This window comes from Dryobates pubescens, chromosome 36, assembly GCF_014839835.1.
Source record: "Dryobates pubescens isolate bDryPub1 chromosome 36, bDryPub1.pri, whole genome shotgun sequence".
Classification (NCBI taxonomy): Eukaryota; Metazoa; Chordata; class Aves; order Piciformes; family Picidae; genus Dryobates; species Dryobates pubescens.
In genome coordinates this window covers 1,949,798-1,970,666 of record NC_071647.1, presented here as the reverse complement: position 1 = coordinate 1,970,666, position 20,869 = coordinate 1,949,798, and the positions used below count along the sequence as shown (strand labels likewise).

At 58.1% G+C, this 20,869-nt stretch overlaps 1 protein-coding gene across 1 annotated transcript in view; it reads left to right on the top strand.

The window, feature by feature from the left end:
• Positions 1-18,332, top strand: part of SKAP1 (src kinase associated phosphoprotein 1) — a 202,012-nt gene extending 183,680 nt beyond the window's left edge. Inside the window, exons 13-14 of the mRNA XM_054176923.1 lie at positions 17,600-17,718; positions 18,289-18,332. Of these exons, the coding sequence (XP_054032898.1) occupies positions 17,600-17,701 (102 nt within the window). The 3' untranslated portion in view covers positions 17,702-17,718; positions 18,289-18,332. The remainder of the gene's footprint in view (positions 1-17,599; positions 17,719-18,288) is intronic.
• The last annotated feature ends 2,537 nt before the right edge of the window (positions 18,333-20,869 follow it).

Below are 20,869 nucleotides of genomic sequence, written 5' to 3'. Positions count from 1 at the left end.
TTTAAGGGAAGGGGGAGGGGGGAAAGGCATCATTCCAGCCGCACTCCCCTTCCCCCCCGCAAGGCATGGTGTCCGCGGCAGTGTCCCTGTCCCCGGTCCCTCGTCCCCTGGCTGAGTGATTTGTAGGTTATGATAATTATTTGAATGCAGCTCGACTTCCTATTTTAAGTGGGCTTAGTTGGATGTGACAAGCGGGCCATAAAACCGGATAAGTTAATTCCCTCAATTGCTTTCCATGGAAGCAGGAGAGGGGAGGGCGGAGAGGAAAGGAGGGAAGGGGAAGGAGGGAGCGGGGCCGGGGGCGGGGGGGGGTGGTGTCGTATTCCCATACCCCAGCCCCTGAGCGAAAGGAGTGTGGTGACATCTAGTGGCACTTTGCGCCTGGGCTCGGGGCTGGCTTGGTGGTGGGAAGAAGGGAAAAGGGTTAGGGGGCTGGATGAGGGCGGGGGGGGGGGGGGTATCCGTCTCCCCCCACCCCCGCCCCGTTCACCATGCGCTGAACCTTGTGTGTGATGAGAGCGGTCAGGGCTCAGCCTGCCCCCCTCTCGGGGGGTCTCTTTGGCGAGGTGGGTTGTGGAGACTGGGGGAACGGTTTAGGTTGGAAGGCTTCAAGATCAGCCAGTTCCAGACCCCCACCAAAGGCAGGGACCCCTCCCACCAGCGCAGGTTGCTCAAGGACTCATCCAAGCTGCCCTTAAACAGCCCCCCAGGGAGGCGACAGCCACAGCCTCCCCTGGGCAACCTGTGCCAGAGTCTCCTTCCCCTCACTGGCAAGAATTCCTTCCTGATCTCCAGTCTCAATCTGCCCTCCTCAGGCTTCAGATGCTGTCCCCATGCCGTTCCTCCCCCCTCCTCCCCCCACCCCCCCAAAAGGGTCTTGATGGTGTTTGGCTCCCCGTTACTAACCCCTCTTGGAGGCTCCCGAGTCGGGAGGGCTGGGGCCGGGACAGCGCTGGGGTCAGCTGGAAGGCAACGGTCAGCCACCGGTCAAATTCAAGCGAGGAGCATCCTTCCCCCGCCGGCCCCTCAGCCCCCCCGGCAGGAACCAATCGTCCAGAACGAGCCCCTGGCAGCCTCATTCTTCCCAGGTAATTTTTATAAATGAGGGGACACCCATCGCTGGCGAGGACAAAAGGGTGGCCGAGCGCCGGGGAAGGCAGCGCCGGCCGTGCCCAGCACCCACGGGGCTCCCATCCTGCGTCCCCGCTGCCGCCGCCTCAGCCGCGGGGATTCAGCTGCGCGGCCCTGATGCTGCAGCCCAGATTTTGCCCCCAGCTCTTGAGGACTCAGCCGCAGGTCCCTGCTGATGCACCTCAGGCTGTGCCCCAGCCTTTGGGAAGCCCCAGATTGTGCCCCAGCCACGGGGACTCACCTGGGATCCCTGCTGCTGCAGCCCAAAGCTTCCCCCATCCCTGGGAGCTTATCCCCAGTGCTGCATCCCAAATCGTCCTCCATCCCTGGGAGCTTATCCCCAGGGCTGCATCCCAAAGCTTCCCCCATCCATGGGAGCTTATCCCCAGGGCTGCATCCCAAAGCTTCCCCCATCCATGGGAGCTTATCCCCAGTGCTGCATCCCAAAGCTTCCCCCATCCATGGGAGCTTATCCCCAGTGCTGCAGCCCAAAGCTTCCCCCATCCATGGGAGCTTATCCCCAGTGCTGCATCCCAAAGCTTCCCCCATCCATGGGAGCTTATCCCCAGTGCTGCAGCCCAAAGCTTCCCCCATCCATGGGAGCTTATCCCCAGTGCTGCATCCCAAATCGTCCTCCATCCCTGGGAGCTTATCCCCAGTGCTGCAGCCCAAAGCTTCCCCCATCCCTGGGAGCTTATCCCCAGGGCTGCAGCCCAAAGCTTCCCCCATCCATGGGAGCTTATCCCCAGTGCTGCATCCCAAAGCTTCCCCCATCCATAGGGACTCACCTGCAAAGCTGCCTCCCAAACTGTGTCCCATCCACAGGGACTCCCTTGAAGTCCCTGCTGCTGCATCCCAAGTTTTCCCCCATCCCTGAGGACTCCCCTGCAGGTTGCTCCTGCTGCATCCCAACCTTTGCCTCATCCATGGGGACTCATCCCCAGGGCTGCCTCCCAGACTGGACCCCATCCACAGGGACTCACCTCACATCCCTGATGCTGCATCCCAAGTTTTGCCCTGTCCTCTAGCACTCATCCCCAATGCTCCATCCCACTTTTTACCCCCATCCATGAGGACTCACCCACACATCCCAAGTTTTTTCCCTAACCCCCCCTGCTTCTCTCTCTTCAAGCCCTCTGCACTGCTTGACTTTGAGCCCTTGGGATCTCTTGGTCCCCATGGATCAAAATCATTCACGGGGCAGTGATGATGGCAATGGACTGAAGCTTGAGGAGGGCAGACTGAGACTGGAGATGAGGAAGAAATTCTTTCCAGTGAGGCTGGGGAGAGCCTGGCACAGGTTGCCCAGGGAGGTTGTGGCTGCCTCCTCCCTGGAGGTGTTCAGGACCAGGCTGGATGAGGCCTTGAGCAAGCTGGGCTGGGGGGAGGGGTCCCTGCCAGTGGCAAAGGGGTTGGAACTGGCTGAGCTTGAAGGTCCCTTCCAACCCAACCCATTCTCTGGCTCTGTGAATAATCTAACAGGGACAACGTGGTGGCCTCATCCCTTGTGGCTGTAGTACCCCAACAGCCTCCTTGATGACCTTGGGGTGCTGCTGAGCTCTTCTTCTCCAGCACCTGAAGCTGGGGGGTGGCAGGGTGGCTCTGCTCAGTGGGGATGAGTCCAACTGTTGAGCCTCCTAGATTCACAGAATGGGTTGGGTTGGAAGGGCCCTTGGAGACCATCCAGTTCCAACCCCCTTGCCAGGGGGTTGCCTCCCACCAGCCCAGGCTGCTCAGGGTACCTCATCCAACCTGCCCCCACGGACAACCAGTTCCAGTGGCCTCGGCACCTTCCCCTGGGAAGAACTTCCCTCTGCTCTCCAGCCTGAACTGTGCCCTCCTGAAGCTTCAGAGGTGTTCTCTGAGCATTTCTTTGGCAGGGGGAGGTGGAGGGGGGTTGGATTTATAATGAATGCTGTTAAAGACTCTGCCTTTGACAGAGGTAATAATAAATTCACGGCTAAAGACAGGAGTTTAATTCCTCAGACCCTCCAATACTGCACAGAATAAACTCCATCCATCACCCAGTAATTTTTTACCACATAAATCTCCCCCACGAAGCAGCAGAGGCTGTTGAGGCTGAAATATTGGGGATTTATGGGATGTTCCCAGTGGTAGGATCCCATTCCGGAGGTTTCCAGTGGAATATATTATGGGTGAGGGAAAGGGGAGAGGGGGGCTGGGGAGAGGGAGGGGGGGAGGGAGTTTGTGTCTTTAAATGTGGCAGTCTTCCCCTTTTCCCCCAGCCCAGCTCCTCACCAGCAGCTCCTCCCAAGCCAGCTCTGCCCTGATTGTTCCTAAGAAGGGCATTGAGGGGCTGGAGAAGGTCAAGAAGGGCAAGAAAGGTGGGGAAGGGTCTCACCAGCAGCTCCTCCCAAGCCAACTCTGCCCTTAGAAATAAGAAGGAGGATATTGAGGGGCTGGAGGTCCAGAGAAGGGCAATAAAGAAGGGGAAGGGTCTGACCAGCAGCTCCTCCCAAGCCAACTCTGCCCTGATTGTTTCTAAGAAGGGCATTGAGGGGCTGGAGAAGGGCAACAAAGGTGGGGAAGGGTCTCACCAGCAGCTCCTCCAAAGCTAACTCTGCCCTGATTAGTCCTAAGAAGGGCATTGAGGGGCTGGAGAAGGTCAAGAAGGGCAACAAAGGTGGGGAAGGGTCTGACCAGCAGCTCCTCCAAAGCCAACCCTGCCCTGGTTGTTTCTAAGAAGGGCATTGAGGGGCTGGAGAAGGGCAACAAAGGTGGGGAAGGGTCTCACCAGCAGCTCCTCCAAAGCTAACTCTGCCCTGATTAGTCCTAAGAAGGGCATTGAGGGGCTGGAGAAGGTCAAGAAGGGCAACAAAGGTGGGGAAGGGTCTCACCAGCAGCTCCTCCAAAGCTAACTCTGCCCTGATTAGTCCTAAGAAGGGCATTGAGGGGCTGGAGAAGGTCAAGAAGGGCAACAAAGGTGGGGAAGGGTCTGACCAGCAGCTCCTCCAAAGCCAGCCCTGATCTGATTGTTTCTGAGAAGGGCATTGAGGGGCTGGAGAAGGTCCACAAAGCTGGGGAAGGGTCTGGAGAACAGGGCTGGAGGAGCAGCTGAGGACCCAGGGGTTGTTTACCTTGGAGACAAGGAGGCTGAGGAGAGATCTCATTGCTCTCTGCAACTCCCTGAAAGGAGGCTGGAGCCAGGTGGAGCTTGGTCTCTTCTCCTAAAGTGCAAGGAAGAGAGGAAATGGCCTGAAGCTGCACCAGGAGAGGTTTAGGTTGGACATGAGGAACAGTTTCTGTCCTGCAAGAGCAGTCAGGCACTGGCAGAGGCTGCCCAGGGAGGTGGTGGAGTCCCTACCCCTGGAGGTGTTCAAGGAAAGTGTGGCTGTGGCACCTGGGGCCGTGGCTCGGTGGCCATGGTGGGGTTGGGTTGCTGGTTGGATTGGATGATCTCAGGGAGCTTTTCCAAGCCAAAGAGTTCTCTAACTCTCTGTGCTTCTCTGGCATCCCCAACTGGAGCAGGTTGCTCAGAGCCCCATCCAGCCTGATCTTGAACATCTCCAGGCACAGAGCCTCCTCCACTTAGAATTGTTAGGGTTGGAGGGGACCTCAAGGGTCAAGAGCAGGGACACCTCACACTAGGGATGTGCCAGGGGGAGGTTTAGGCTGGAGGTGAGGAGAAAGTTCTTCCCAGGATGAGTTATTTGCCATTGGGATGTGCTGCCCAGGGAGGTGGTGGAGTCCCCATCCCTGGAGGTGTCCAAAAAGGGCTTGGATGTGGCACTTGGAGCCGTGGCTTAGTTGCTCAGGAGGTGTTGGGTGACAGCTTGGACTGGATGATCTCTGAGGTCTTTTCCAGCCTCATTGATTCTGTGGTTCTGTGATCAGATCAGGTTGCTCAGAGCCACATCCAGCCTGGCCTTCAACACTGCCAGGGAAGTTTTTTTGCCCTTCCCCTGGGCAACCCTTTCCCACCCTTCCACCTCCCTCCTAGCCAAGGACAACTTCTTAACACCCAACCTCTGTCCACCCTTCTGCAGTTTCAAACCACTGTGGCCACTAAGCCACCTCCTGGAGGCTTGCATTTGGCTGGGCCCTGTGGAGGCCTCCTGGTTTCCTTTGCTAATGGGAGGGAGCAGCAGACAGGAGAAATCTTTGCTCATTAGAGAGAGGCAGAGCTAATTAGAAAGCCATGGCCTGCTCCATGAGGCGTGGGTAACATCTCAGCCAATTGCTGGGGCTAACATTTAAAGCTCTGCTCCTGCAAAATGTCACCTCCAGCCCTGCTTTCATTAGAGGCCAACTGATGGATGGATGAAGTCAAAACCTCCTAAGCCCAGGCATAAGAAACCCCTGAAGTTTCCCTGTGCTGTAACTCAGTCACCACCCTGCCCTTAGATTCACAGCATGGCTGGGGTTGGAAGGGGCCTTTGAGATCATCAGGGTCACATAGAATGGGTTGGGATGGAAGGGACCTTCATTGACATCTTGTCCATAGAGCCATAGAATGGTTGGGTTGGAAGGGAACTTCAAAGTCATCAAGATCATAGAAGCATAGAGTGGGTTGGGTTGGAAGGGATCTTCAAGATCATCAGGGTCATAGAAGCATAGAATGGGGTGGGTTGGAAGGGACCTTCATTGTCATCTTGTTCATAGAGTCATAGAATGGTTGGGTTGGAAGGGATCTTCAAGATCATCAAGTTCTCCCCTCTTTTTACCTTCCCCTTTTCCCTCCCTTCCCCTCTCCTTTTCCCTCCCTTCCCCTCTCCTTTTCCCTCCCTTCCCCTTCTCCTTTTCCCTCCCTTCCCCTTCTCCTTTTCCCTCCCTTCCCCTTCTCCTTTTCCCTCCCTTCCCCTTCTCCTTTTCCCTCCCTTCCCCTTCTCCTTTTCCCTCCCTTCCCCTTCTCCTTTTCCCTCCCTTCCCCTTCTCCTTTTCCCTCCCTTCCCCTTCTCCTTTTCCCTCCCTTCCCCTTCTCCTTTTCCCTCCCTTCCCCTTCTCCTTTTCCCTCCCTTCCCCTTCTCCTTTTCCCTCCCTTCCCCTTCTCCTTTTCCCTCCCTTCCCCTTCTCCTTTTCCCTCCCTTCCCCTTCTCCTTTTCCCTCCCTTCCCCTTCTCCTTTTCCCTCCCTTCCCCTTCTCCTTTTCCCTCCCTTCCCCTTCTCCTTTTCCCCCCTCCCTTTTCCAAGCTGCTCCATCTGTAAATGAACAAACATCTTGATTTTATAGCCTCTTGCTTTGTAACTCTGAGGAAGGGGAGGGGGAAGAAGGAGGGGGGGGTGGGGGGGGAAAGTAGTGGAATGCCTAAGTAAGACTTTAATTCCAAATTCATTTAGGCAGCAGCCATGAAGTTGTCACAAACCAGAATGCAGTAGTTAATTAAAATAACAGAAGTGGATCTGGAGATGTCCTGGGGTAGCTATCACCAAATCACAGCCTCTGCTCCCCACCTTCTGCTCCTGCAGTGCTGGTGACTGAGGCACAGCTGAGCTGCTGCCGAAGAGGAACCGTCCTGAGCATGCTGCTCGCACAGGCTGCCTCCTCCTCCCTCCTCTCCCACCCAGCCCCTGCTGATTTGGGAGCCTCAGCATAAGTTTGGCCACGTGGAGGGACCTGGGGGTCCCAGCTCTGGCTGCTGCTTCTGACCTGGGGGTTCCAGCTCTGGCTCCTGCTTCTGACTTTGGGGTCCCAACTCTAGCTCCTGTTTCTGTCCTGGGGTTCCAGCTCAGGTTCCTGCTTCTGATCTGAGGGTCCCAGCTCTGACTCCTAGTTCTGACCTGGGGGTTCCAACTTTGGCTCCTGGTTCTGACCTGGGAGTTCCAACTTTGGCTCCTGGTTCTGACCTGGGAGTTCCAACTTTGGCTCCTGGTTCTGACCTGGGGTTCTCAGCTCTGGTTTCTAGTTCTGAGCTGGGTATCCCAGCTCTGGTTTCTGGTTCTGCCCTGGGGCTCCCAGCTGTGGCTCCTGATTCTGACCCAGTTTGTCTGGGGGCTGCCAGTTGTTACAGAAAAGGGCTGGAGCTGGCCAAGACTGGGAATGGGGTTTGGGGTAGTGAAGGGCATCTGCTTCCAGTGACTCCTTGTCCTGGGGCAGAGAGGACACCCAGCTCCCAGTGACCTTCTCTCTTGGAGGGGAGCACCCACTCCCAGTGACCCCCTGTCCCAAGGCAGAGGGGGACCCCCCACTCCCAGTGACGCCCTGTGCCAGGGCAGAGGAGGACACCTCCTCCCTTTAAGCCTCTCTCCCAGTTCCCTCTCCCATCCCAGCAACAGCAGCAGGTCCCCAGGGGTCCCTCACCTGCTCCCCACAGCCATCTCAACCATCCCCAGGGGGCAGGCTGGGTGGGTTTAGGGTCCTCAATTAATTAAGAGCACAAATGACAATGGGAGCACGAAGCCACCACCTTGTGCTGGGGTCAGGCTTGGCACTTCCTGGGGTGGCTGTGAAGCAAACTGGTGGCTTTGGCTGGGCTCTGGAGCACAGCCCTGGGAGGAGAGGCTGAGGGAGCTGGGGTTGATTAGGTTGGAGAAGAGGAGGCTCAGGGCAGACCTTCTTTCTCTCTACAACTACCTGAAGGGAGGTTGTAGCCAGCTGAGGGTTGGTCTCTTCTCCCAGGCAAGCAGCACCAGAACAAGAGGACACAGTCTCAAGCTGTGCCAGGAGAGGTTTAGGCTGGAGGTGAGGAAGAAATTCTTCCCAGCAAGAGAGATTTGCCCTTGGGATGTGCTGCCCAGGGAGGTGGTGGAGTCCTCATCCCTGGAGGTGTTTAGGAAGAGCCTGGATGAGGCCCTTGGTGCCATGGTTTGGTTGATCAGATGGTGCTGGGTGAGAGGTTGGCCTGGATGATCCCAAAGCTCTTTTCCAACCTGGTTAATTCTCTTCTATTCTTTGCAAGCTCCCAGCAAAGCCCTGGAGCTGTCACCTCTCCCACACCCTCTCCAGTCTCCATCCCTTCTCCCAACCCAGCAGCCACCACCAGCCCTTTGCTGTCCTCCTGCATCCCCTTTTACCCACCCCACCCAGATCCCATAGTGCCAACCAAAGGCAGGGGGGGTTGCAAATAATAGTGGTGACCTTTACAGGGCAGCAGCCCAGGGAGGGGTTACCCCCTGGAGGTTATTTTGATAACATCTCCCCACATCACCAAGCTCTGGCTGCTTTCCTGTCCCCTCTTGGGGGGGTGGGACAGGAGGTGGGGGTGGGGAAAGGCTCAGGGCAGGCTGGCTGCTGGCACACAGAGGGGCAGAGGCCCTTTTCCCACCAGGTCACAGGCAGAGTTTAACTCAGATGGCTGCTAATTTCCATCAGGCTGTGGAGTGTTGGGGACTTGAAAGGAGAAAATAATTGGCTGCAGAACAAATTTAGGAAATGGAGTGTGTGATAAAGCAAATAAAAAGCTCTCCTGGGTTTTTTTCCAACCCCCCTCTCTTTCCTCCCCCTTCTCCCCTTCCCTTTCCTCCCCCTTCTCCCCTTCCCTTTCCTCCCCCTTCTCCCCTTCCCTTTCCTCCCCCTTCTCCCCTTCCCTTTCCTCCCCCTTCTCCCCTTCCCTTTCCTCCCCCTTCTCCCCTTCCCTTTCCTCCCCCTTCTCCCCTTCCCTTTCCTCCCCCTTCTCCCCTTCCCTTTCCTCCCCCTTCTCCCCTTCCCTTTCCTCCCCCTTCTCCCCTTCCCTTTCCTCCCCCTTCTCCCCTTCCCTTTCCTCCCCCTTCTCCCCTTCCCTTTCCTCCCCCTTCTCCCCTTCCCTTTCCTCCCCCTTCTCCCCTTCCCTTTCCTCCCCCTTCTCTCCTTTCCCAGTGCCAGGGAGCAAAGAGGACAGGGATGGGCGGGAAGGAACCAAACCTGAGCTCTGTTTCCCCACCACCCCTTCCCCTCCACCCCTTCCCCACCACCTCCCAGCCCTTTCCAACTTTCCCACTCGAGTTGCTCCTCCAGCTCGGAAGTTTGCCCGTTGAAAAATGGTCATTTCGCTTCCCCCCACCCCCTCCCCCCCCCCCCCCCCCCCAGCTCCCCCCCTCCTCAAAGCACGTTATTAAAATGCTAATTTAAAAGAAAAAGGAGTTAAATATCCAGCGCTGGTGCAGTCTAATTGCAGCCATAATGAGCTCTCTAAATGTGAGTGCCCCTGACACACGGAGAGCATAAACAGCCCCGAACACATCATTAGTGCTCCCGTTCATTTATTCTGCCGACCTGCCCGTGACCCCGCGGCGGGGCTAGGGGGCTTAGAAAAGGGAGGGGAGGGGGAGTTTGGGGGGGGGGGGGGGTTGTGGAGAGGGAGCAGGTGGAACCGCCCCGCTCCTGCCCCCAGGGATGCGGGCATGGAGCCGGGAGCGGCTGCCATGGCAACGCCGGGGGATGCCGCACCCGCCCTTCCCTGAGCATCCCTGCATCCTCCCACCCCCCCCCTCACCCTCCCCTACCCCGGTATCCCCTCACGGACCCGGCGTGTTCCCTGCATCCCCCCTGCATTCCCTCATGGACCCTGCATGTCCCCTGCATCCCCCCTGCATTCCCTCATGGACCCTGCATGTTCCTTGCATCCCCTCATGGACCCTGCGTGTTCCCTGCATCCCCCCTGCACCCCCTCATGGACCCTGCGTGTCCCCTGCATCACTCCCTACATCCCCTCATGGACCCTTCGTGTCCCCTGCATCCCACCCCTGCACCCCCTCATAGACCCTGCGTGTCCCCTGCATGTCCCCTGCATCCCCTCATGGACCCTGCATGTCCCCTGCACCTTCCCTGCATTCCCTCCCCCCGCCCTGTATTCTGTCCCCCTGCATCCCCTCATGGAGCATCCCCCCCGCACCTCCCTCGCGTCACTCTCACGGCCCCGGCGCATCCTCTGCACCCCTCCCGGCACAGCCTCGGGGACCCAAGTGCTGGATGCTGCTGCTTTGGGGCGTCCCCACCCCCAGTCCCCCAGGCATCTGCTCCCAATTCACACCCACGGGGCAGGGGGCGAAGCTCGGAGCAGGATGGGATCCTCTGGGGTGAAGAAGAGCAGCAGCAGCCACATGGGGCTTGAGGAGGGAGCTGAGTAAAAAGCAATGCTCTGGAGCTGCTCCACTCCAGCCTGGCTGCTTCTAAACAGCCTCTCACTGACCACCTCCCACCACCAACTTCCCTTGAGTTCTGTTCTCCCTCCCTCCCTCCCCCTCTCTCCTCCCTCCCTCTCCCCCCTTCCCCTCCCCACTTTCTCCTCCCTTTCTTTTCCCTTCCCCTTCCCTCTCTTCCTTGTGCAAGGGCCACAGCAGCCCCAGGCCTGGCAAGTCAAAAATACCCAACCCTGGGCCTCCCCTTTGTAGTTTTTGCAGCCCCCTCCCCGCCCCCCCTTTAATTTTCCACAGACTCCCCCCCCAATTTCTTCCTTTCCTCTCCCAAACCTCACACACCCCCTCCCCCATTTATTTTTGCACACAACCCCCCCCGGGGTTTTTTTTCCTCAACACCAAGCCCCCTTTGCTTGATCCCCTCCCCACTTTTTCTTTACCCCCTCCCCCCCCCTTTTTTTACCCCTTTCCCCCTCTTTACCACCTCCCCCCCTCTTATTTACCCCCTCCCCCACTTTTTACCACATCCTCCCCTTTGTTTTACCACCTGCCTCCCTTTTCTTTACCTCCTCCCCCCCTTTTTACCCCCTCCCCCTTCCTACCACCCCCTTCCCCCTTCCTACCACCCCCTTCCCCCCTTTTTTACCCCTCCCCCCCTTTTAATTCCCATTTCCCCCCAGCCCCCCTTTTTATTACTATTATTTTTGCACCCCTACCCCTTTTATCACTGTTTCCCTCACCAACCCTCCTTTTTATTCTTCTTCTCACCCCCCTTCTTTATTACCATTTCCCCCCCAGGCCCCCCTTTTTATTCTTCTTCTCACCCCCACCCCCCTTCTTTATTACCATTTCCCCCCCAGCCCCCCTTTTTATTCCTCTCACCCCTACCTCCCTTCTTTATTACCATTTCCCCCCCGTCCCCCTTTTTATTCTTCTTCTCCCCCCCACCCCCCCTCTTTATTACCCTTTTCACCCCAACCCCCCTTTTTTATCACTCCTTTTGCCCACCTCTCCCCTTCACTCCTGCGTTCTTGCCCACAAACCCCTCTCTCACTATTATTTTTCCACGTAACCCCCCCCCTTTATTTTTTCCCCCCCTCCCCAACCTCTTCCCCCACCACCACCCCTTTATTCACACCCCCCCACCCCCCCCCCCCCGCCCCTTTCTCTCCGCCGTGCACTCTCGATGAACCTGGGAGCTCGTAGCAATGGCCCTTGAAGTGCGCCGGGGAGGTGATTTAGGAGCATATTAAAGGCAAAGTGGAGCTTTCGGAGGGGCTCCTCTCTCAGGGAGAGCTGGAGAAATACGCGGCACAGATGGGCTCAGCAGATTAAACGTTTCCCTCACATTTTTGTCGGGGTTTTTTGTCTGTCTGTGTGTGTGTGTGCGTGTGCCTTGCCAATTGCGCGGCGGAAGGTGCCTGAGGCTGCTGCGGGGCCGCGGTCACAACCCAGCCGGCAGCCGCCCGCAGCCGCGCCGGGGCTGGGAAGCAGAGAGAGGGGTGATGGCAGAAAGATTAAATCCAGCCCCCCCGCCGCCTTTTTTTCCCCCTACTTGGGTTCCCTAAGTCATCAGCCCCCCTTTTATCTTCTACTTGGGTTCCCTAAGTCATCAGCCCCCCCTTTATTCCCCTACTTGGGTTCTCTAAGTCATCAGCCCCCTTCTATCTTGTGTTCCCTAAGTCATCATTCCCCCTTGTATCTTCTACTTGGGTTCCCAAAGTCATCAGCCCCTCTTTTATCTTCTACTTGGGTTCCCAAAGTCATCAGCCCCTCTTTTATCTTCTACTTGGGTTCCCAAAGTCATCAGCCCCCCTTGTATCTTCTACTTGGGTTCCCTAAGTCATCAGCCTCCCCCTTTTATCTTCTACTTGGGTTCCCAAAGTCATCAGCCCCTCTTTTATCTTCTACTTGGGTTCCCTAAGTCATCAGCCCCCCTTCTATCTTCTACTTGGGTTCCCTAAGTCATCATTCCCCCTTGTATCTTCTACTTGGGTTCCCTAAGTCATCAGCCCCCCTTCTATTTTCTACTTGGGTTCCCTAAGTCATCAGCCCCCCCTTTATTCCCTTACTTGGGTTCCCTAAGTCATCAGCCCCCCCTTTATTCCCCTACTTGTGTTCCCTAAGTCATCATCCCCCCTTCTATCTTCTAGTTGTGTTCCTTAATTCATCAGCCCCCCATTTTTTCCTACTTGGGTTCCCTAAGTTATCAGCCCCCCCCTTTTTTCCCTACTTGTGTTCCCTAAGCCATCAGCCCCCCCTTTTTTCCCTTCTGGGGTTTCCAAAGCCATCCCCCTTTTTCTTTTGCTACTTGGGTTCCCAATGTCATCAGAGCCATGGAGAGGATGAGGTTGAGGATGGTTGCAGGGCTTCTCTCCCTAGATAAGCTGAGAGCAGGTTGGAGGGAGCTTTCCTCTCCATATTATCATGGAATCAGAGGGTTGGTTTGGTTGGAAGACCTCCTGATATCATGGAGTTCAACCTTCTACCCACAACCACTACACCCTGTCTCAGAGAGTGATGTCTGCTTGGTTTGGGCAGAGAACTGCAGAGTTGTTTGGGTTGGAAAAGACCTCTGAGCTCATAGAGTCCAATCATTGACCCAACCCCACCATGGCTACCCAACCCTGGCCCCAAGTGCCATGGCCACAGGTTTCTGGAACACCTCCAGGGATGGGGACTCCACCACCTCCCTGGACAGCCTCTTCCAACCCCTGACCTCTCTTGCAGGACAGAAATTGTTCCTCATGGCCAACCTAACTCTCCCCTGGTGCAGCTTGTTCTGTCACTTGATTGTTTAGTCTGGAGAAGAGAAGGCTGAGGGGAGACCTCATTGCTCCCTACAGCTCCCTGAAAGGAGGTTGGGGTGAGGTGGAGGTGATCTCTTCTTCCTAATAGCAGGGAATGGAAGGAGGGGAAATGGCCTGAAATTGTGCCAGGGGAAGTTTAGGTGGGACCTAAGGAACAATTTCTGTCCTGCAAGAGTGGTCAGGGGTTGGCACAGGCTGCCCAGGGAGGTGGTGGAGTCCTCATCCCTGGAGGGGTTCAAGAAACCTATGGCCATGGCACTTGGGGCCACGGCTCGGTGGTGTTGGGTTGATGATTGGCCTCAGTGACCTTGGAGATCTTTTCCAACCCAAACAATTCCCTGATTCTCTGATTGCCACTCACATCCTTCCCTTCCCACCAGCTCCCAGTCCCCCGAGGGCAGCTCAGCCCTGGGTTATCAGAGCCTCTCGCAGCTCCCAGCTGGTCCTGGAGGTAGAGAGATGTATGGGTGACACTCCTTGGTGTCAGCTGACCCCTGGCATTCCCACCATAGCTCATCCAGGAATGAGATCCCTACATTTCCCTAACAATAATGGATGACAGCCAGGCACTAATAATGGGGCTGAGCAATCATAAACCGATAAGCCCCTGACCGATTGGCTTTTCCTTCAGCATCCATCACAGCATCATTGATCTCCTGTGCCAGGGGAGGTGATGAATGGAGCTCCCTCCAGCCCAACGGGGCTGCTGAAGGAGTGTGGTGGCAAAGAGGGCTTAGGAGGACCAGTGAGGAAGGAAGATGGTCACAGAGAGGCTCCTGCTTCTCAGGCAAGGGCAAGGGGTGGATGTTGGATGGGGTAATGGGAGCTTGGTGGAGCGGCTGTGTGTTGAGGGGCTGAGCAGGCAGTTAGAGAGCCACAGCATCCCAGCATGGTAGGGGTTGGAAGGGACCTCTGGAGATCAGCCAGCAGCAGGGCACCCACAGCAGCTTGCCCAGGAGCACAGGGGCCAGGAGGTTTGGAAGCTCTCCACACAAGGAGACTCCACAACCTCTCTGGGCAGCCTGCTCCAGGCCTCCAGCACCCTCACACCAAACGACTTTCTCCTCCTGCTCAGATGGAACCTCCTGGGTTCCAGTTTGTGCCCCTTGCCCCTTGTCCTGTGCCTGGGCACCACTGAGCAGAGTCTGGCCTCAGCCTCTTGCCCCTCAGCCTTTTTTCTTGCAGAGCATTGCTCAGATCCCCTCTGGGGCTGCTCCTCTCCAGGCTCTCAGCCCCAGGGGCTCTCAGCCTTTGCTCCTCACAGAGATTTTCCAGCCCCCTCAGCATCTTTGCAGCCTCCCCTGGACTCTCTCCAATAGTTCCCTGTCCCTCTTGAACTGGGGAGCCCAGAACTGGACCCAGTCCTCCAGCTGTGACCTCAGCAGCTCAGAGCTGGAGGACTGTGAGCTGCCTCCCTCGATGGTTTCCATGGCCTCCACTTTCCTCCTGCTTGGAGCATCAGCTCTGCTGGATGCTGCTGGAGGAGCCACGGAGCAAGCCAAGGAGAGAAACCAGGTTGTGGCTGGGATCTTGTTGATGGGGTTGGGTTGTTGGGGTTTGGGTTTTTTCCCCCCCTCCTCTTTTCCTCCTCCCTGGTGGCTGGAGATGAGCAGCAGGAAGCTTTTTATGGCCCCATGCACCAAGCTGCCATCAAAACCCTGCTGGTGGATGATTATCCAACCAGCGTCTGCTTCGGGGGCGCCTGGCACCGGGGTGGGGGCTGGGGGAGAAGAGCTGCCAGGGGTTGTCTTCCTTCTGGGAGAAACCCCCAGCATTGGGGGGAGGGAAACCCCAGGATCTGGGGAGGGGGGAAGCCCAGAAATCTGGGGGGAAACCACAGCATTTGGGGGCAAACCACAGCGTATGGGGGGAAACCACAGCGTTTGAGGATCAATCAGAGCAGTCTGGGGAAGAATCACAGCATTTGGGGAGCCCTCACAGGGTCTTGGGGATCAATCAGAGCATTTTGGGGTGAAACCACAGCATTTGGGGGAGGAATCAGAGCATTTTGGGGAGCAATCAGAGCATTTGGGGAGCAATCAGAGCATTTGGGGGAGAAATCAGAGCATTTTGGGGAGCAACCACAGCTTTTGGGGAGCAATCAAGAGCATTTTGGGGAGGAATCAGGGCGTTTGGGGAAGCAATCAGAGCATTTTGGGGAGGAATCACAGCAGTTTGGGAGCAGAACGAGGCCATGGTGGCTGGGTAGAGGCTGGCTGGGCAGGGGAGAGGGAATGGCTCCTGAGGTGTTGGTTCAACACTCTCCCCCTACACCACCCCTTAAATCCATCGGGTTCCCAGTTTGCTTGATCCTGCTGCCTTGCTGAGCTTGGGGGTTTTGCTTTGCCCCCCCTTTGCCTGATGCCCTCAGGGGCACCCGGGCGTAGCAGCAGCGCTACCTCCAGCCCCTTGCCGAACACCTGCTGAAGGTTTAGCACCTTGAGGCGGGGGGCCGAGCACCCCGCTTCCCCTCTCCCGACGCCCCCCACACCTCCGCACTCGGGACCACCCAACCTCCCCGGTCCCATTTGCTTCCCAATTAGCAGCTTCCCAGTCCCTTCGGGAAAGCCGCAGCTAAATTACTTCCCTCCACCACCTCCCTCCCCAACCCGGTCCGAGCAGGTACCGGAGCGCAGAGGCCCCATTAGCGTGTAATTAGGTAGATTCCAGGCAAAGCCATCCTCCAGCTCCCTCCTCCTCCTCCTCCTCCTCCTTCCCCCTTTCCAAAAGCCTCTCTCACTTAGCGCGATGTAAATGAGCACCTCCGGAGGAGAGCAGAGTTCAGCCCTGCGCTGGGCTCTCGCCTTCCTCTCTCTTCCCTCCCCGCGCCAGCGCCAGCTCCAGCTCCCTCCCTTTAATAGTTTAATAAAAATTAGCATAATTAACGAACATCTGTATGATCCAGAGCGGTGCAATTTGGCACTTGGAAACGAGGACTTAAAGATTATTGCCGGGAGTTTAATGTTGTTTTAATTCTTTCTGGCACCGCGCAGAGAAATAAAAAGCGCTGGGCGCCGCCGGTCCTTCGCCTGCCTCTCATTTGCATTGCTTTGGGTTTTTTCCACCCCCCTCCTCCTCCTTCTCCTCTTCCTCCTCCTCCTCCTCCTCCCTCGGATGAGGAGGACTCGCAGCCTTCGCCCAATTAGCCATCAATCCAGGAATTCTTTCCCAACACTTCGGGAGCGTTCGGGAGACGGCAGAGAGCGGGGGGGGGGGGGGGGGGGGGGGGGGAAGGGAAAGGAGTAAAGGGTGGAAGCTCCCCCGGCAGTCCTAGGGGAGGGATCCAGGCAGATAGATCCCAGAGTTGTTCCTCCTGGCCTTGCACTGGGATTTTTTTTCCCCCTGTCTGCTGGTGAGGGCAGTGGGATGCAGCTCCCATCCTTCCCACCGGGATGCAGCTCCCATCCTTCCCACTGGCATCTTTCCTGCCTGCTGGTGAGGGCAGTGGGATGCAGCTCCCATCCTTCCCACTGGGATGCAGCTCCCATCCTTCCTACTGGGATGCAGCTCCCATCCTTCCCACTGGGATGCAGCTCCCATCCTTCCCACTGGCATCTTTCCTGCCTGCTGGTGAGGGCAGTGGGATGCAGCTCCCATCCTTCCCACTGGGATGCAGCTCCCATCCTTCCTACTGGGATGCAGCTCCCATCCTTCCCACTGGCATCTTCCCTTCCTGCTGGTGAGGGCAGTGGGATGCAGCTCCCATCCTTCCCACCGGGATGCAGCTCCCATCCTTCCCACTGGCATCTTTCCTGCCTGTTGGTGAGGACAGTGGGATGCAGCTCCCATCCTTCCCACCGGGATGCAGCTCCCATCCTTCCCACCGGGATGCAGCTCCCATCCTTCCCACTGGCATCTTTCCTGCCTGCTGGTGAGGACAGTGGGATGTAGCTCCCATCCTTCCTACTGGGATGCATCTCCCATCCTTCCCACTGGGATGCAGCTCCCAGCCCTCCCTGCTTCTCCTCTTCCAGCTGCAGCCCAAAGGCTTGACTCAGCTGCTTGCTGTGGTAGGGCGGCCTGGGGAGGATCAGAATCCTGATGTGGGGAATATCAGGATCCCAAACCATGGAATATGTAGATCCCAACCCAGAGAGCATCAGGATCCCAACCCAGGGAACATTAAAATCCCAATCCAGGGAGTATGGAGATCCCAACTGGGGGAGCCTCACGATGCCAACCCAGGGAGTATCAGGATCCCAGCCCAGGGAATAACAGGATCCCAAGTCAGGGAGTATTGGAATTTCCATCCCAGATAGTGTCAGGATCCAAACCCAGGGAGTTTTGCCCCCAGGATCTGCTGTCAGAGGGAAAACCCCACACAAATCTGGGAAGGGGACACATCACCCAGGCATGGTCCACCTGGGGAGCTCCAGGCTGGGCCCTGGGACATCCCAGGGGTTGCCAAAGCCCCCCAAAACCTCAGGGGGTGAGGGAAATGCTGAGCCCCTGAGCAAGCCCCAGAGCAGAGGGGAAGAGCAGGGCAGGAGGAAGGAGTGGGGGGAGGTTAGGAAGGACATTGAAGGATTCACTGGTGGGGAGAGGTTGGACTGGGGGCATCTGGGGGCTGCTCTCTCTAGAGCCAGAGCCAGGAAGGGACCTGCCCCACGTTCCCTGCCCCAGCACTGAGCACTGTGTCCTTCCCAGGAGTACAACCCCTATGGCTGGTGGGTTGGAGAGCTCAACAACGAGGTTGGCATCGTCCCCAAGGACTACCTGATGCCAGCCTACGAGCTGGGGGAGCAGTGAGGATCCTGGCAGCCCAGGTAAGGGGGTGGCAGCAGCTGGGGATGGGGCATGCAGGTGGGTGCTGGGGAGGTGGCTCCGTGCCTGGGGTGCCCCAGCACCTCCAGGGTGCTGAGCCTTGGGGACTGTCTCTGTCTCCATCTCCTGCTCTCCATTGTGCTGGTGGGAGCAGGCAAGACCAGGAGCCACAGCTGGAGCCCAGGGCCAAGGCCACCCTGCCCCGTGGCCCTTCCTGGATATCAGATGGGAAAAGGACAGCAGCCACCCCCATGGGACCTGGAGGGCTGTGTGGCAACCGGCACTGGCACCAAGCAAAGGTGTTTGGGCCCCAACAAATCCCTTTAGGGAGGCACTTGGGGAAACTGAGGCACGGGGCAGGGCTGGGAAAGCAGAGGGGGTCTGCAGCTAAGCTGGAGGTGGAGTCCTGAGGGCAGCAAGACCTCCAAGTTCTGGAGACCTTCCACCCTCCTCATCCCCTCTGTGCCTGCAAATCACCAATGTGTGAGGCCCCAGCAGCCCCAGCTTGTGTTTCAGTGGCCCCTTCCCCACCATCACCCTTCCCTCTCCCCACCCCCCCCCCCAAAATCCAGGTGCTCCTCTCCCTGGCCATGCTGAGATACCACCACCACCAGCCCCAGCCTCCTCCTGGACCCTGCTGCACGAAGAGAGACGCAGGTGCCAGCACACACCGTGCCCCAGAGCCCTGCTCTGCCCCCTGGTACCCTCTGGGATGCCATCTGGGCACGGGGAGGGCAGGGGGTGGGGGCTGCTAGCCCACAATAAAGCCATTTTCCTCTCCCTATTTGGTTGCTCCACGTTTGGCTGTGGGGCTGGAGCTGGGTGTGGGCAGTGACCCCCCTCCCCCTCGCCCCCAGCCCCAGCTCTGAGCATCCCCAAGCTCTCTGGGTTCAAGCCCACCTCAGTCTATAACTGAGGGCTAAGCCAGCGCCTCCTCACCCTCCTCCTCCTCCCGCACTTGGCTGAAGGGCCGCTAGGTGGTGGTAAGAACCTGCTGGCTGCAGCCTTCCCGGGGAGGGTGCCCAAACCCCCTGGGCTGCCCCAGAGCAGCCTCCCCCCCCCCAGGCCTCAGCCGGCAGCCGCTGGTGCCAAGCCAGGAGCATCCCCCCCGGGGGGAGCCCAGGCGTCGGCCAAAGGGCTGCTCTGTAGCACAGCTGGACAGATGTTAGGAAGGAGCAGGAAGGAGGGAACTCAGAGGGGTGCAAGGGGCTGTGGGGTGCAGCTGAGCCCATCCCGGTGCCAGCTGCCTCCCCAGGCTCCTGCCCATCCCCCCTACCCCTTCAGGCAGGTTCTCGGTGTGGAGGATGGGGTTGGGATGCCCCAAGCTCGGCTTGGCAGGGCACAAGCCTGGCTCAAATCCCATCGGTGTTCCCAAGCTGCTTATCCAGCCCTGGATCTCCACGGGGAGGGAGCCTGTGGCAGGGATTTGTGCTCCTGGAGAGGGAAGTGCTGCCTCTGCTCTGCACCCTTGGCATGAGGCTCAGCCCTGCCTCAGCCCCATTCCCTCATGCTGTGAGGAACAATTCCTCTTGGAGGGGGGGAGGAGGGGGCAGTGCCCCTCTCTCCAGCATCATTCCTGGGAACTCTTTGGGATCCCAGGAGGGAAGGAACCGATGCTTTTGCCCAGGGAGATGTTCTGCTGCAAAAAAGGATCAAGGGCTGGGGACTGGACACCTCTGCCCCAGCCCAAGGGGCAGGATGTGGCTCTTTGCACCCTGCTGTCTCTCCTGACAGCCTGATCCTGCCCCAGACACTCCTCCAGGGGTCCTGGGCTGACATCTTCAAGCTCTGCTGTAGGAGGAGCAGGGATAGAAAAAGGGAGATGAGAGATGGAAGCAGAGAGAAGGGATCAGGGAGAGGAGAAGGAAAACAGGAGGTTGGAGGAAGGACAGGATAAGGGAGATGGCAGATGGGAGGAAGGATAGAAGGGAGCTGGAAGCAGGGGCAGGAGGTGGAAGCAGGGACAGCAGAAGGGAGAAGGGAGCAGGAACAAGAGAAGGGAGATGGAAATAGGGACTGGAGAAAGGAGATGGAAGCAGGGACAGGAGAAAGGAGATGGAAGCAGGAACAGGAGAAGAGAGATGGAAGCAGGGACAGGAGGTAGGAACAGGAAGCAGGAACAAGAGAAGATGGAAGCAGGGACAGGAGAAGGGAGATGGAAGCGGGATCCAGATATGGGAGGAGGAAGCAGGGACAGGAGAAGGGAGCAGGAGGCAGGGACAGGGGAAGGGAGCTGGAAGCAGGATCTGGAGCAAGATACTTGGGCCAAGCACAGCCTGCTGCAGCCCCAGGTCAGAGCCGCAGCCCCCAGCACGCAGCTCGGGGGCGGATCTGGGGCAGGGGAGCTCCAGGGTTCGTTTGCCCAGGCTGGAGCTCCAGCCCTGCCAGGGGGTGAGGCTGAGCTGCCTGGCAGGCTGGCCCCTGGCCAAGCAGGGAGGCTGTCTGTCTGGCAGGAGGCTGTCTGTCTGGCAGGCGGTGGGGAGGAGACAGACGTGCCGGGCTGGGAGGGGCCGGAGCCAGCTTCAGCCGCTCCGGGTGCCAAAGGTTAGCCTGGGCAGCTCCCTGTGCCCCCCCAGCCTCACCCCGGGGAGCTGACAGGGCTGTGGCTTCACACCCAGAACTGTCACCTCCCCTACACCCCTCCAGAGACACTGCCCTCAGCCTAGCAGCCCTGCAAGGTGCCACCCAGGCAGGACCCCACACTCCCCCCCCGGGGTTCTCTGGGGTGGGCACTGATGCTCAGCTCCCTGTGAGCAGCAGCAGGGCTGCTTTGCCACCCCAAACACTTCCCCACCCCAGGGCCAGGTCTGTCTCTGAGTCACTGCTTCCCTGACAGCTTCACCAAGCTGATCAACACCACTAAAAATAATTCCTGCCTCTGGCACCCGAGGGGGAAGGATGGGCACCAGGAGGGGGGAAAGATGGGTGCCAGAGGGAGGGAAGGATGGGCACCAGGAGGGGGGAAAGATGGGTGCCAGAGGGAGGGAAGGATGGGCACCATAGGAGAGGAATGATGGGCACCAGGAGGGGGAAAGATGGGTGCCAGAGGGAGGGAAGGATGGGCACCAGGAGGGGGGAAAGATGAGCACCATAGGAGAGGAAGGATGGGCACCATAGGAGAGGAATGATGGGCACCAGGAGGGGGAAGAAGAT